At 41.0% G+C, this 16,605-nt stretch overlaps 1 protein-coding gene across 1 annotated transcript in view; it reads left to right on the top strand.

The window, feature by feature from the left end:
* The window catches only part of COL4A4 (collagen type IV alpha 4 chain), a 126,012-nt gene that overhangs the window by 85,695 nt on the left and 23,712 nt on the right, over window positions 1–16,605 (top strand). Inside the window, 6 exon segments of the mRNA XM_025463268.3 lie at window positions 421–602; window positions 1,646–1,709; window positions 4,576–4,650; window positions 8,983–9,090; window positions 9,712–9,819; window positions 15,529–15,600. Of these exon segments, the coding sequence (XP_025319053.3) occupies window positions 421–602; window positions 1,646–1,709; window positions 4,576–4,650; window positions 8,983–9,090; window positions 9,712–9,819; window positions 15,529–15,600 (609 nt within the window).

The raw sequence follows: 16,605 nt of genomic DNA, 5'->3' as shown, positions 1-16,605 counted from the left end.
GAAATGGTGTGTGGCGAGGATTTTGATCACCACATATGTATTCTCTATCCCCCGAAGTTCAGTTTTAGTGTGTGTGAGGCCAGGGCTCTTATCTTGGCTCTCTCTTTCATTAGTGTTTAGGGGAGCGAATGTTTTTTAACTGCCCTGGGTAAGTTCTTCATTTGTAAAATGAGTGTGTAACAAAGCAAACAACCCCACATGCTCATCTATCATAGAGTCTCTTCATGCCTTCCTGAGTCTCATCCTGGATGCTTCTTTCCCACTGAGGCCCCAAACCATCACAATATGGCTTAGGGCAGGAACTAGGATTCCTCAAACCTTCGGCTTCATCTCCTAAATATAGGACCCAAACCCTCAGCCTCGCTACTGCCCAGCCCAGGATTTCCTTGGAGAGGTTTGTAACACTTCCAACCCCATTAGGTGATAAAGGCAATCCAGGGATGCCGGGGAGGAGAGGAGAGCCTGGAAGATTCGGAGCACCTGGATTTCACAGAGGGGAGCCCGGGAGAACCGGGCAGCCAGGGCTTCCTGGCCCCCCAGGCCCCCCAGGCTCACCTGGGCTGAGAGGGATTATTGGTTTTCCGGGATTTCCAGGTGACCAGGTAAGTGGCTGCCAGTTGGGGAGGGAAAAAATGATAAAACCTTTTTGCTTTCAGATGCCCATAAGTAGTTATAATCTATCTGTAAACATCATTGCCCTTTTACTGGGTTTTAGAAGGGAAGGGAAGAATGGAGCCTTCTGGAAAGCCATGATGTAACTATAATTTCTGGCAAGTGGTCATGCCTGTTTCCACTGGTGGTTGGGAGAGTCACTCACTTCACGTACCACCTGCCCCTCCCAGCCTAGATTAGACAGCTCCACAGAAACTTCCCTCATGACTGCTGGTTTATCAGAGTGAAGAGTCATCTGAAAAATAACCCAAATTCTGGTTTCTTTTTTTTTTTTTTTAAGATTTTATTTATTTATTTATTCATGAAAGACACACAGAGAGAGGCAGAGACATAGGCAGGTTCCTCGCAGGGAGCCCAATGTGGGATTCGATCCAGGACCCCGGGGATCACACCCTGAGCCAAAGGCAGATGCTCAACCACTGAGCCACCAAGGTGTCCCCAAATTCTGGTTTCTAAGCCTTCCTGTATGATTGCAGATATCACAGATTTTGCTGTAAATACCTTTGGTTTTCATAACTATGAGTAAAATACCTCCTTGAGAAGCCAAGAGGTACAATATGTGTCTTAAGCCTACATCACAACTTCTAAAAGATGTATATAATTTGCTACCCATCTTTTGGAACCAAATAGATTTTTCAAATTTTTGGTAAAAAAAAAAAAGTCTTCTAACAATATTTTATTTGGTATTAATTTGCTCATCTGAAACTTAAAACTCAAATTATGGGATACAATTACTGTTTTGTAATCAAGAATAGAGAATTGGATGGAACCTTTTGGCACCTCTAATACTGGAGTTGTAGCAGCTTTTAAAAGCTAGACACATGGAGTAGTATGTCTGCAATGCACTTCTAATTTTCTTTACCACTGCAAATGTATGGAAATTGGTTATGGGAAGTTATAACTGGGTCATGTTATGCATATGTCATTTGTATTTGAAACCAAACTAAAGTCTTTTGTTTTGTTAAACTGTCAGGGTGAGCCAGGTTCTCCAGGGTCTCCTGGACTTTCAGGAATTGATGGAATGAGAGGACCTAAAGGTATGCTTTGGAAACACAGCAGCCATCCACCAAGTTCACAGTCCTGAGTGTTTGGAACATTGTGAGCACGCACATTTAGCATGAAAAGTAAAATACATCAAACAAACTGTACATCCAAGGGGTTCTTTTTATCTTTATTTTTTAAGTTTTTAAAAAAGTTTTTATTTAAATTCCAGTTAGTTAGGATACAGTGTAATATTAGCTTCGAGTGTACGATATAGGGACTCCACTTCCACACATCACCCGGTGCTCACTCATCACAAGTGTGCTCCTTAATCCTATCACCTCCATCCTCCCCCCCACCCCCACCTCTCTGGTAACCATCAGTTTATTCTCTATAGTTAAGAGTCTGTTTCTTGGTTTGCCTCTCTCTCTCCCTTTTTCCTCTTTGCTCATTTGTTTTGTTTCTTAGATCCCACATATGAGTGAAATCATGTGGTATTTGTCTTTCTCTAATTTATTTCACTGAGCAATACCCTCTAACTCCATTCATATTGATGCAAATGGCAAGATCTCATTCCTTTTTATGGCTAATAATATTCTAGTGTGTGTGTGTGTGTGTGTACACCCACATCTTCTTTATCAATTCATTAAATGATGGATGCTTGGACTGTTTCCATAATTTGTTTATTGTAGGTAATGCTGCTATAAACATTGGAGTGCATGTATCCCTTTGAATTAGTATTGTATTTTGGGGGGAAATGAAATACACTAGATGGTAGGGTAGCTCTATCTTTAATTTCTTGAGGAACCTCCATACTGTTTTCCACAGTGGCTGCACCAGTTTGCATTCCCACCAGCAGTGCAAGAGAGCTCCCCTTTCTCCACATCCTTGCTGATACCTGTTGTTTCTTGTGTTGTTGATTTTAGCCATTCTGACAGGTATGAGATGGTATCTCATGATGGTTTTGATTTGCATTTCCCTGATGATGAGTGATGTTGAGCCTCCTTTCATGTATCTGTTGGCCATCTGGATGTCTTCCTTGGAAAAATGTCTGTGTCTTTGCCCATTTTTAATTGGATTATTCATTTTGGGGGATATGAGTTTCATAAGTTCTTTATATATTTTGGATACTAACCAAGGGGTTCTCTTTAGACTCTGCTAGATTGCTTGATAGTCAAACACTCAAGACCCAAATTATCCATATTTGGCATTCAGATCCAAGGGTACCAGATAGAGAATAGTATGCTTGTTGTACACAAGGTCTCAGTGGGGGTCTCTCAGCAATCTTTGTAGTGACTGCCTCTCCATAAGTGACAGCTCGGGTACAAGGAGACCAGATCCACACTGGTGGGCAGTGTCTACCTTGGTCTGGAAGCCTTCTGCACCATGGAAGCTAATATCTCTTCTAAGGACTCCATAGATACAGCTTTTAGGGTCCCAGTGACAAGAGTCATAGGACATAGAGAAGACCGGAGCCATGATTTCCCACCAGGTGTTAATATTTCACTTAAGAATGTCTGGGCCACATATAATTTACAGTTGAGTTATTTTTACCATAAGCCACGGGTCAGCAAGTGTGTTTTTTTGAGGGGCCAGATCACAGGTATTTTCAGCTCTGTGGTCTCTGTTGAAACTACTCAACTGTGCATGAAAGCAGCCAGACAAAATGCGAACCAGGGGTGTGGCTGTGTTTCATTAAAAATTTATGTACAAAAAGCTACAGGTTAGATTTGGCTTCATAGATCTTGGTTTACCTTGTGCCAAAAACAATGTTGCCTCATAACACAACTGGCATTCTACCTTAATCAGATTTCCAGGGAAATAGAAACACAGTTACCTGTGGGTAAAAATATTCTTAGAGAAAGAGAGGTTTCATTAACCCTTAATTCAAACAAGCAAACAAAAATCAGGATATTTTAAATTATGATGTTTACATAAAACCTTTAACATTATTACTGTCCTTATATACAATTGGGTTAATAGCTTTCTTTAAACCTACTAAAATATGATTCACCTTTTTAACCTTAGTTTTAACTTCACTATCTGTGAATTCACAGATTTGATGAACAGTGATATTTTACTTTAATATAAATGCAATGAATAACTTTAAAATATAAAGGAGTAGGGCCACCCGACTGGCTCAGTCAGGAGAGCATGTCACTCGATCTCAGGGTTGTAAGTTTAAGCCTCATGTTGGGTGTAGAGATTACTTAAAAATAAAATCTTTTTAAAAAGTGAAACAAAATATAAAAGTAATTAATGAATGACTAAAAATCTCCTCCCTCACCACCAATGAAACATGGTTTGCATTTTGAGAGACATTCCATAAATAATACAACATTTGCCATAAGAAAAATGACCTGTGTACATTTACTCCTTCAGAAAGAATAATCTAGATGTCTTCTTCAGAAGTTACAAGTGGGGAAGCTCTCATTTTTGAGTTGACACTGAGAGGATACCGGGTTGAGCTCCCTTGCAGAGAGCTTGAAATGTGCTTACTGCAGCTAAAACAGGGGAAATTTCTGTTTTTTGTTTCTAAAACACTAAGAATATAGATGTTCAGTGCCAAGTAATTGCCTAAATAGATGCCTAAATTTAAAGCTATTTTAGGAAATTTAAAAATTCAAACAAAAAAAAAAATTCAAACCGATTAAGATATAGTTGATGATTGTTACGAACTAAAAAAAAAAAAAAAAAAAAAAAATGGTGTGTGTGTGTGTGTGTGTGTGTGTGTGTATTTAAATCACATCTTCTATGTTTTCATTTGTTCTTATGTAGGGAAAAAAAACCCTGTTTTTCCAAAAATTCTTCTGGAATATTTGAAGATAAACTATAAAGACAAATATGACTGTTATTAAGTCACTTCTAAGAAATAAAATTAAGTTATCTTAAATAATATATTATGCATTTTATCACTTACAGGAAGCAAAGGTGACCCTGCAAGTCAGTTCGGCCCACCTGGTCCAAAGGGTGAACCAGGTAGCCCTGGATGTCCAGGTATAGCTGAATGTTTTTCTTATTAAAACAATAAAGGATAGGGGCACCTGGGGGGCTCAGTCAGTTGAGCGTCTGACTCTTGGTCTCAGCTCAGGTCTTGATCTCAGGATCATGAGTTCAGGCCTTGTGTTGGGCTCCACACTGGCATATGGAGCCTATTTAACAAATAAACAAACAAAACAAAACAGAACAAAATGGGACGCCTGGGTGGTTCAGTGGTTGAGCATCTGCCTTCAGCTCAGGCCGTGATCCCGGGGTCCTGGGATCGAGTCCCACATCAGTCTCCCTGAGAGGAGCCTGCTTCTCCCTCTGCCTGTGTCTCTGCCTTTCTCTCTCTCTCTCTGTCTCTCATGAATAAATAATTTAAAAAAATTAAAAACAGAACAAAAACAAAAAAGAATAAATTACTTTGAAAAATAGAACAATTACTTTCTACTCTTATCTGGCAATAATTATATCAATATTTTCTTCCCTGTTTACACACATCTCAGAAGGATTATTTATACATATCTCCACCGCATCCTTGGCCTAGAAGGACATCAGGATTTTGTACCAGGGATTCTCAGTCTATTTCCACCATGGCTCCCATGACCTCCGATGGTGACCTAACAATCCATTCCCCTTGGCATGCCCAGATTTTGACATGGTCAAACATGATTATTGCAAGCAATTAAAAGCTGGACTACTTCACAATCTCTAGAATTATGAATGGTACATTAGCAATAACCACTCACACTGACCACAGCTTCAACTCATCATTCCAACCCTTTTTTTCCCACTCAGAAAATCATATGTGAATGCCAGTGAGGAGTGCCATTGTTGAGGTATCATGGAATATCTCATTTACTGAATATGGAATTTACTAAAAACCAAACCAAAAAAAAAAAAAAAAAAAACCTCCATCACCAACAATGACTCTAAATTGTTCAAGCAATTATCCTCTGTTTATCAGTGACAAGTGACATGTGACATGTTATCCCTCAGAATGGGTTAGGATGTACTGTGCTCTTGCCTTCTGCTCGAGGCCCTGGCTGGCTACAGTACATGACCCACCATTGATGAAAGGTACATGCTTTTTAGCTTAGTAATTTTATTTTTAAGAATTTATATCACGCCAGTGATCAGACAAGTGAATAAAGATACCTGCACAGGAGTATTCATTGCCTGGAAAGAAACCAGTCACAAATGATGGCTTAGGGATGTATGCATGACCTCATTCAGCTGGTAGTGGATAGGTTAGACACAGGTTTGTCTTTAGATGGATCCCTTGTAAATAAAATATCTTGTTTTAATAGTTTTGTGCATTTTATTTATTTGAGAGAGAGGACAAGTAGGAGGAGGGGCAGAGGGAGAGGAGAGAATCTCAAGCAGAGTCCCGACTGGGCACAGAGCCTGACACAAAGCTTGATGTCATGACCCTAAGATCATGACCTGAGCTGAAATCAAGAGTCAGCCACCCAACTGACTGAGCCACCCAGGCACCCTTATTTTGTGCATTATCTTAAAATTCTCTTTGGCAATAGTCATGTTTCGTTACATACAGTGGGAAGAATATCTGAGCAGAAGTATGATCAGAAGTTTTTTTATTTTTGTCTTTTTGGTTTTTATACCATAAGTTTGCTAAAATGGAAGTCTAACAGAAAAACTAGCTATTACACTTGCAAGAACTTTCTCATTCTCTTTCATAATGGTCTTTTAGCTCTGACATGGTCAAATAGAACTAGGTAATGTAGTATTTTAACCAAAGTAGTATTTTAACCAAAATTTTCCCCTATTTGGAGGGGAAAATAGTTTTGAGGTTAACATTGTAGGGGTTCATAATAAGTACCAGAGTGAGAAAGAAGCCTTAAGAAGGAAAATCACTGGTTCAAAGTCTCACTGTCCGTGTGGTCTTGGGCAAGTTGCTTACCATCTTTGTTCTCAATTTCCTCACCTGTAAACTGGCCCCATGCATAATTATAGGATTGTTCTGAGGATCAAGTAAGATTCCTTGAAAGCAGTTTGTGAACTGAAAATTCCACCTTTACTGGTAGTTTTATGTAAATCATTAAGACACTAAGATTTTATAAGCTGCAACTAGTCCAAAATGGAGGCTTTTGAGATTACCTAATATTTTAAGTGAGAAATTATAAATCTAAGTCATTTTCCACTTAGGCTAACTTTTTCAAGAGAATTTGCCTTAGCGTGATTTCCCTGGTGTCCTGTGGTTATCACCATTTAAACTGTTCCCTTTCTCATGTGCCATAGCTTTAGCTTAAAACTTCTAAATTCCATCATATGTTATTCACCAGCACAGAGTTTACCTAAATACATGATTTCCATTGACTGGGAAAAGCTGCATTGATTGAATTTGAATGAGCCCAATGAGAAGGCATAAGACATAGAGCTGCTACCTGTCTCAGGGGATTTTAAATGATTATGCTGGGTTGCTACCCCCCCCCCCTCCAATTCAGCGAGAAAATACGGCACAGATGAACTCAGAAGTTCTCTTCTTAATTTGGATACGACTGGGGAGGCAAGCCTCAGTCTTTTCATTTGTAGAGGAGAAGAACACTGGCTTGCCTTTGCTGCGGGAATGTTTTTAGGGTAAATAAAATAACACACAGTGAGGCTCATAGATCTTAAATTCGATCAGGGAACAGGTATATACTAACATAGGCTTGTTTCATGTGTGTTCTAATAAATAATGACTGTGCCCCCATCCACGGGGTTGTAAATACAGAGACACATATTTTATTTGCAGATTCAACCGGCTAATTTCAGCACAGACTTTTGGGTTATCGTGTAAATCTGTACAGTATTAAAGTGAAACATTGTAAACAAACATGGGGAAATAGTCATCTTCTCTTGTAATCAAAGACATGTAACTAGAGGAAGTCTGAAATATTATTTTATTCTGACTGAATTAGCAAGAAAACAAGCCAACAAACTAATAAGTCCTCAGTGAGCTCAGGGCATGCTCTTAGAGTTGCCATCTCAGGGCTGTAGCCAGTTACGAGTGGTGATGTGAGTTGGGGCAGCACTTACGCAACCTTTTGACAACCTCTGTCGAGAACAGAATGGTCTACTCTGAAAGACTAAACTAAACAGCAGCTGAACTGTTCTCTTTAAGTCTCTGTCTTGAAAAAGAGACGGTAGTAGATTTTTTTTTTTCTTTAATTTAAGAGACGTAGCTACCAGATGTGATGTGTGGCTCTGGAATGAGACCCAGTGTGGACAAACCAGCTATGAAGGATATTAAGGGCACCGTTGGGAGAACTCAAGTATGGAATGAAGACTAGATGATATTAACGATTGGCCTTAATTTTCTTGGCTGTGATGATGTTATTTGGGCCATGTAGGAAAATGGTTTTTTCAGGCATACCTCCTGAAGTATTTAAGGATGGAGTTCCATGATGTCTGTGATTTACGTTAAAATACTTCAGCATTTTAAAATGCACAAAAAAGAATCCAAATATTATACTCTGTTCCCTAGAAATTCTACTCCTAGGAATTTTTCCTGAGGAAATACCATAATATGAGAAAAATGGATTAAAATATATAAGAACGTTATGCATAATAGCAAAGAGAAATAACTTGAATGGCCAATTGTAAGAGAAAATTAGATTAATTTGGTTAAGATTAACTCAATAAGCTATCAGCTGGTAATCTAAAAATGATAATTAGAGGAGTGCCTGGGTGGCTCAGTCAGTTGAGTGTCTGACTCTTGATCTCAGCTCAGGTCTTGCTCTCATGGTCGTGAGTTCAAGCCCCGTGTTGGGCTCCATGTTGGGCATGGCACCTACTTAAAAAAAAGAAAACAAAGAAAAACAATAATTAGAAAAATAATAGCAAATTTGGAAAATTACTTATAATACAGTTTTAATTTTTAAAAACTAGAATATAAAATTGTGGGTCTTATTTGAACATTGTTATACACATAAAAATTGAATTTTTTTTAGAGATTTGTTTATTTGAAAGAGAGAGCGGGGGGAGGGGCAGAGGGAGAGAGAGAGAGGGAGTCTTAAGCAGACTCTGCACTGAGCCCAGAGTCCCATGTGGGGCTTCACCCCACAGGCCTGAGATCATGACCTGAGCTGAAACCTAAGAGTTGGATGCTTAACCAGCTTCACCACCCAGGCATTCCTGCCATGAAAAATTGTATTAAGGTGGTAGGATATAAATTTTTTGTTTTCAACTTTTCCTTGCTATTATCTTTTCAACAGAAACCTTGTAAATGTAGACAAGTACTAATAGAAAAGAATGGCAAGGGCTGAAGTTGGAGGTTTTATAGATTTACCACCTCAGAAACCAATCCACAATTACTCAGACGTTGGATCTTTCTTTCTTTAGGACAAGTTGGAGCACCTGGAGAGCAGGGCTTGCCTGGTGTTCAAGGGCTCAGAGGACCACCTGGAAGGCCAGGATTACCTGGCTCCTCCGGACCACCAGGGTGTCCAGGTATCTTGAAAGGAGCCTGGAAGCTTCCAGGGCACTCATCTACCTTCTGGTGTATCAGAAAGAGCCAACCTTCCCTTGAACCCAATTTCAGAAGTGACTCTGCCCCTTCCCAGACCTGTGACTTTGGACAAGTCACTCAGACCTACCCATCCCTCACCTGTGGGTCAGAGCTAGTGCAGTACCACCGGGTTGGTCTGGAAGTAAACCAAGACAACACCTGTTAAGAACCTAGCAAGGTGCCAGCCACAAAGTGAGGGGCTGACAGATAAAAACTCCTTTCCATCCCTCCTTAATCCCCCTGCCATTCGGATGCTGGTTTTCTTTTTTCTTTTAGACTTACAGCAAATATAACACACACAACACTTTTATGGCTCCTCCTCCTACCGATTCAGTATATAGTGAACATTTAAAATTGTAATTGACGACTTTAATCACCCCAAAATGTATTTGCTCCATCTGAGGTTAAGTGTATTTTTCTTTTTAGGGTTGGGAGGTCTAGGGGATAAAAGTGATAAGACAGTTTTCCCAGTTACTCACCTGTTAAGAACACAGATGACCTTCCCCCGTTAAGGTAACTCATATATCATCTGGGTGTCTGCAGAACCTCCCTCTCGTCCTCAGGTAATCAAGGGGTGCCTGGGCTGACAGGGCCTCCAGGAGAAACAGGGGATCCTGGGCCAAGAGGCATGATGGGAGATCCAGGGCCACCAGGTCTTCCAGGAATAAAAGGTGAGTGCAAAGGAAGCCCCACCCATGAGGACAAATTGACTGTATTTTGGCGCCAAGTGAGTGCCTCTGCTCTTGGTCACAGCTTCTTCCTCTTTCCTAGAGATACCCATTAGCTCCTTCCTCTTCTCTCTCACTCAGAGCTTCAGGCGGTGCATCTAGTTTCTCCACCCACCTTCTACCAAAATAACTGTGCTGCCATCTTTGAGAGCATTTCCCCCAGTGTTTTCCATACTGTTCAGGCCTCTTCACTTAATCTCGTCTTAGATAGTTAAGTTCCTATTATGTTCTAGTTTGTGTGTCAGACACTAGGCTTACAGTTCTGAAGACAGTAGACATGGTTCCTACCTTCATGGATATCACAGTGCAGTAGGGGAGACGTATTAAACACATATATGTAAATAAATCTATATTTACCAATTGTGAAGAGTGGAAGGAAAAAAATAAAAATGCTATGGAGAAAAAGCTACCAGTATTCATTATCTGTGTTAGATAAAGAAACACTTTTTCCTGGTTGAATGTTTGGTCCTTCTGAGTAATAGTAAACTGGTTATAAGTTTGGTTACAATAATATCATATATCACATTTATTTGTTATTAACAAATCTTCATGCCCCTCCATTCCTCCATGGTACTTATTCTTCTTCAGTCCATTTCTTCTATTTTAGGAAAAAGCAAAAGGTTTCTCCTGGGTGTTTTGTATATACTTCTAGCGTAGCACCTATGTTGTATACATTTGTATGTTTAGAGATCTTTCTCACCAAGTAGAATATGATTCTTATATCCTTGGCCCAAGATAGATACGCAGTAAGTCTACTGGATGGTTATTGTAAGTACTTTTAAATTCACAAATAAATTGATAAATAGAGGAATGGACAAGTAGAAGAATGGACAACTTAACTAGAAGCTGTGAAGTTGAGGGTCTTTGCTCGAATGAGCAGATGAAGGGCCAAGCCTTATGTGGTAGATTTCTGTAACTAAGCTCCTCTGTCTCCTCCTTCCTTCCTTTACCTTCTGCTAGTTGACTCATCCATGTACTAAATTTTGGTCAAATGAAAATTACCTCCATTCAAAAGAGTTGAAAACCCTTCCTTTGGGCTTGTTTTATGGTTTTGAAAATCCAAATTAAAATTTTCCACACTTTCATCTCTCCCCTCACCAAATAGCTTTCAAATAATTTTTGTCTTCCAACATGCAGTCGTGTGGTGTGTATTATCTGGTACAATTCTGCAGAGAGGGAGGCCCTTTATTTTGGGGAATTGGTGCACTTATGTATTTCCATGTGGCCAAAAATGATTTGTCTTCTGGTTCTCATCATTAAACAAGACACCTTTTACTCTTCTCTCTCTTCATTGGCATTTAGCGTCAAGTCCAGTGATTTGTGTTAAATTTAGGATCTCAAGCAATGTAGTAATTTTTTTTTTTTTTGTATTAAAGTTTATCTAGTGACTATGGCTGTTTGCTGTCACTGGAAATCGCTGTAGGCCTGGTGCGATGTTCTTTGACACTTTTTTGAGTCTCTAAAAGATAAAACTGGTGAAAAACCAAAAGAAAACATTTCCATTATTAACCACTCTTACTGCATTTCCCCTTCTTCCTACCCGCCTCGTTTAATGAAAATAGCAAGATTTTTCAAACATCTTGGTGCTGTAACAATTGTAACAATATACACCCAGTTTGGCTAAAATGACTAGGCTCAAGTTACTGTTGTTGACTTGTCCTGCTCTTGAATGAGTTTGCATTTATTACATAATCTCAATATACTAGGTTATTAAAAAACTAACAGCCAATGATGTTGATTAACAGAATTACTTGAAAAATAATCTCCAACCAGCTCAGAGTTCTGTGCTATAGAATAATGAGTTTGTGAAGAGAAGGTGAGGAAATAAATATGTCAACCCAAATATTCATACCAGCAATCAGACGACTGCTGCAGTGGTGCTTCCTGACCATGCAGTGACACTGTTTCGCTGCAAACAGCCCAACGAACACCCAGTCTTTAAAAAGAAAAAAAAAAAAAAACAACAGAAAAACAGAACCATGAAATACATTCCTAAAAATTAAAATGTCCACAATATAAATCCATTGTTACAGTTTATCATGCTGATATAAAAATGAACTGCACTCCAGCAGAAACACTTTGATCTGAGAAACTAAATATTTAAAGTATGTTCTAAATAAGTCAAGGGGACTGATTAACTTGTTTGAACAAACCAGCTGTTGAACTCAAAAAGTTGTTTGCTCTGCAGGAACGGGCCATATGGATTCTGGGTCCTGCTTGGGTTCGGTCAGATTCAAACTCTAACTTAAACATATGCTAAAAATGGCTTGATTTGTAGATTTAAATTTTCAAGCACACGTGCCCTCTAAAGGGAAGACACTCAGTTCCTAGTTGGGCATTCATGAGCCTGGAGTAATGAAAACTTAGAGACAACTGTCTGTTCCATGACAAGCACTGTAAAGATGTGGATTGGGTTGGTTTGGCTGGTGGCAAGCCAAAGGTGACCTTGGAAAAAAGGCACCTCAACATGTCTTTTATCTGGAAAAAAATGTCATGCACCTTACAGCAGTGAACATCATGGAAAAGCTCTTTTTTTTTCCCCCTTCTATGCCAAGGGGAGTGTCTCTTCCGGCCCTGCCCCCACAGCACTTACCACTCCTCATGTAATTACCCATTTGTCCTATCAGGTCAGGGATTATTTCTCTCTTGCTATTGTCTTGTCAGCAGCTGTTACTGAGTACATTTGGGGACTGAAGCTCCCCCGGGTTAGGAGACCATGTCTTTATGCTCTTGTGCCTCTCCTTAGTAGGCCCTCATGTAGTTTCTGAATGAATGAATGAATGAATGAATGAATGAATGAATAAATAAATAAATAAATAAATAAATAAATAAATATTTATCTTATTTCAGATTCTGTTTTGTTAAGTTTTCAAATCTCCCCCCCCCCCCTTTACCTATAGTTATGTGGGTCCCTTTCTCCTCAGTGTTCACGTTCAGGTGACCAGCTGTCTCGCTTTGCCTGGGACTGAGGGGTGCCTCAGGACGCAAGAGCCAGCAAAATCCCATACGAACAGGGGACAAAGTGGTCACCCCATTAAAAATATAAACCTGTATAGAGGCCATGGTGGATAGAGTGGCATTTGCAGACTGTAGAACAAAAGAAAACCTCCGTGGGGGGAACCCGGTGTCAGAGTGGGCCAGCTAACCCTGGATGGAGGCTGTGATTCCCATTAGGGCTGGAGCAGGGGGTTCCCTTGTCTGACTGGGGGGAGAGAGCTCCCAGGCCCATGAGTGTAGCAAGGTGCAGCCTTACATGAAGGTTGTGAAGCAGGAGGACAGCCAGCGAGGTGAATAAAAAAATCCTCATTACCGAGGAATGTGCTTTGTTGGCCTAATTGCCTCTCATCGGCACTGTGTATATTTTATGCATGAACAACTTTCTGATTTAGAGATGGGGTTGATAAAAAAGCTTTCAGTAAAAAGGAAAAATTGCCCTTAAAATCCTACCCAGATGTAGCTGCATTCAGTTGAGAAAGATAACATTGGGTCAGTTAAGGGTCGGCCAGTTCAACAATGGTGAGGGGCTGGGCCCGTGACAGCCCGGGATCTGGACGTGTTGATGAGACAATGGAGAGTTGGCAGGAGCTGAGACATTCCACCCTAGTGGAGTCCCCCAAGCCATCAATCTTGGTGGCTTCAGCTGGAGATCAAAACACATTGAAATAGCAAAGTGTTCTCAAAAAATTTATTATCATTTCAGATAGATGGCAATAAATATCCAGATTTGGCGGATGAAGAGGGTCTGTGTGTTCTTTTGGTGCAAACTTGAAACGTTGGCTCATTAAGAGGAAAGAGGGTTGAAAAATAAACTCAGCCAGAACTGTTAAAAGTGGTTAGGAAATAAGAGCTTGAGGGAAAAAATAAGGGTGCGTTCCCATTTTCGGGAGGGCGGGGGGTGAGGGGGGGGATGAGAGAATAGGGCTCATTTGCACCAAAATCTAAAGTTTGAGTTTAAAAATAGACTAACGCTCCATTTCAAGTACGGATAATAAATAGAATGGAAGTAGCTAAGTGTGCCATCTCTTAATAAGAAGCCCACAGAGGACTTGCATTAATGACTAGATAATAATTAGCACTTAAATTATTTATACCCAAAGGGATGCCTCTAACTTCACCAAATCTTATTCCCCCCATAAACCTATCAAAGAACGTAACGTGCAAACAGAAGCTGTACCTCCTCCTTCCCACAGCTTTCTCTCCACCCATTCACGCCCTGGCCTTCCCGGTGGCATGTTTTCTCATCCACTCATCCATGCATCCACTCGCTTATTCAACAAACACCTATTGAACCCCAACCTTGTGTCAGGACACATGCCAAATGGGGGTATGGGATGGCTAATAAGGCTCGATGTTGCACTCAATTAATTTACCCAAAGTAATCCAGTCACCCAAAGACAGGCACCAGCATAAAGGCGAGAGAGGTTTGTGTAGGTGTCATGGGGTATCTAAGGGGCATTTGACGTGTGCCAGGGTGTTATGATTGCAACTGACAGGGACATGGCCCTAAACTAAGTGAAGGGCCTGCTGACTCGTAGCCTTTGATGAAGATCCACCAATGAATCTGGAAGGTCATCAGGTTTTGCCAGGGGCTGAGGAGAAGATTCTTTCCCCCAAATCAGTGAGACAAGACATGTATGAATCACCTGGTGAAGGAGGGCTCAGCTCCTGGGAAATGTTCTGAAGGTATCAGTTGTGTGCCTTCTTCTCTTCCGCCCCTCCCTCCTTCCCTCCATCTGTCCCTGGTTTTCCTCCTCTACTCTCTCCCTATAAATCTGTACACTTGTATGCTGTATGTGATGATGTCAATGTATTATGGGTATTTTAAGGATTTATATGTTTATGAATCTATAGATTTATAGGTGTTTGTGTTCAGTGACAACTTACATAAAATCAGGCTGGTAGATGTCTCCTTGGAGAGCTCTACTGATGCCTGGCAGAAAGACATCATACCTAATTACAGAGACTGGAGTCTTCAGCGGTCGTTATGAAATAAATTTAGTTTCAGTAAAGAGGCATCAGAGCGGTTCATTTTGAAAGAAGTAGTGGCAAAGACATAGCACCAGCCGAACTTGCCCTGCAAGCCTCTTCTTTCTGAGGGGTACGGTACTTGAAGAAAAGTTGGGTCATGTATTTCCCCAGTTTGCCACAGGCCCCACCTGTCCTTATTGTCTTACTCCCTTTACCTGACTAGATCTCGAAGAAATTAGTATCCACAGACCATGGTGGAGTGGACAGGTCCTGGGCCTGAGAGGAAGGAGGCCTGGGTTTGCTCCAGTCCAATCTCTCTTCTCTCGTCTAGGCTGATTTCATTGTCATAGAACCTAAGGTCCCTTCCTACCCCTAGATTCAGTAATTCTAGTCTCTATCTGGATAGAGAGAGATGTCCACAATATGGTCATAAACCAAGAGCAGTATGTTAAAACCGAAGAAATGTGTTAAGCTGTCTTGCAAAAAAAAAATGTCCTTTGAATGAGCGTGTTAAATAATAGCCACTGGCCTGGGTTTAGCCTTGATAATGACATCTAGGCAGTGAGGACTCACGGCCCTCTCCTGGGGATTCCGCTGGTGGCCATCAGTGAATCATCCCCAGTGGCCAGTGAACTTCCACACCTGGTCTTCCTTGGCGGGTCACAGGCCTATGATGTGTTTCAGGTCCCTCCGGGTCGCCGGGTCTGAATGGCTTGCATGGTTTAAAGGGTCAGAAAGGAGCCAAAGGTGCTTCAGGTAAGAGGAAATCCTTTGCGAGAGATTGAACTGCGATCAGCAGACGGTGAGAGGCTGCTGGGATTCCTTCACTGCACACGATCGGGGTGCCGGACTGAGAAGCTGGCTTAGCTTAGAGACACAGTCTTGGACTATTATTAGGACTGAAGATGACTTATATAAAAAAGGACCCCTGAGAAGACCCAATTTAAGAAAGAATGGCTGGTTAACAGTGACTTCTGTTGATGTTGCTTGGGACTGTTTCTCTGCTAAAGATTCATTTTTCTTTTTAAAGATTTTATTTATTTATTCATGAGAGACACACAGAGAGAGGCAGAGACACAGGCAGAGGGAGAAGCAGGCTCCCTGCAGGGAACCCCATGTGAGACTCGATCCCAGGACCCCGGGATCACGTCCTGAGCCAAAGGGAGATGCTCAACCACTGAGTCCCCTGGGTGTCCCTCTGGTATTTTAAGATAGTGGATGTTTGTTGCTTTAGTGTCTCAGCAAAACAGCTCACAATCAGATGAGGCAGCTGGAATCAGACACGGAGGTTTGAGGGTCTTTGGGTGGCAGATCGGATTGTTGGGCCGCCAGGTTTGATACTGTGGCTGGAGTGAGACTGAATCTTGATATAGTTTGGAAGGCCAAGAATTAATGTAGGGCACATAGGATTCACCTTAGTGGCTCTTCCAAAGAGTCTGGTGAAATGGGTGCCTCCCCCAAGAAACCAGTGATGTTCTCACTTTTCGATGAAACTCCGCAATGGTTGGTTGTTATCTCCATGCTAATCCCCACCTTACATTTCAAGCCAGTGTATTCATAGTTACTTATTGCTGGATCTCATTTGGGGTCTTATGCTTTCTGGGATAGAGGTTGGAACATTGATACACTGTTGTGGGGTTTTTTTGTATGTGGGTTTTTTTTTTTTTTTTAATCTGGGAAATAACCATAAAACGAACCCATGGCTGATGGGGTGTAAGCAGTGATGACCACCGACCCAGGGAGGGCTTTGCAGCCTTTAGG

This window comes from Canis lupus, chromosome 25 (genome assembly GCF_003254725.2).
Source record: "Canis lupus dingo isolate Sandy chromosome 25, ASM325472v2, whole genome shotgun sequence".
Taxonomy (NCBI): Eukaryota; Metazoa; Chordata; class Mammalia; order Carnivora; family Canidae; genus Canis; species Canis lupus.
The sequence above is the reverse complement of the archived record's forward strand: the minus strand, read 5'-3'. Positions and strand labels throughout refer to the sequence as shown.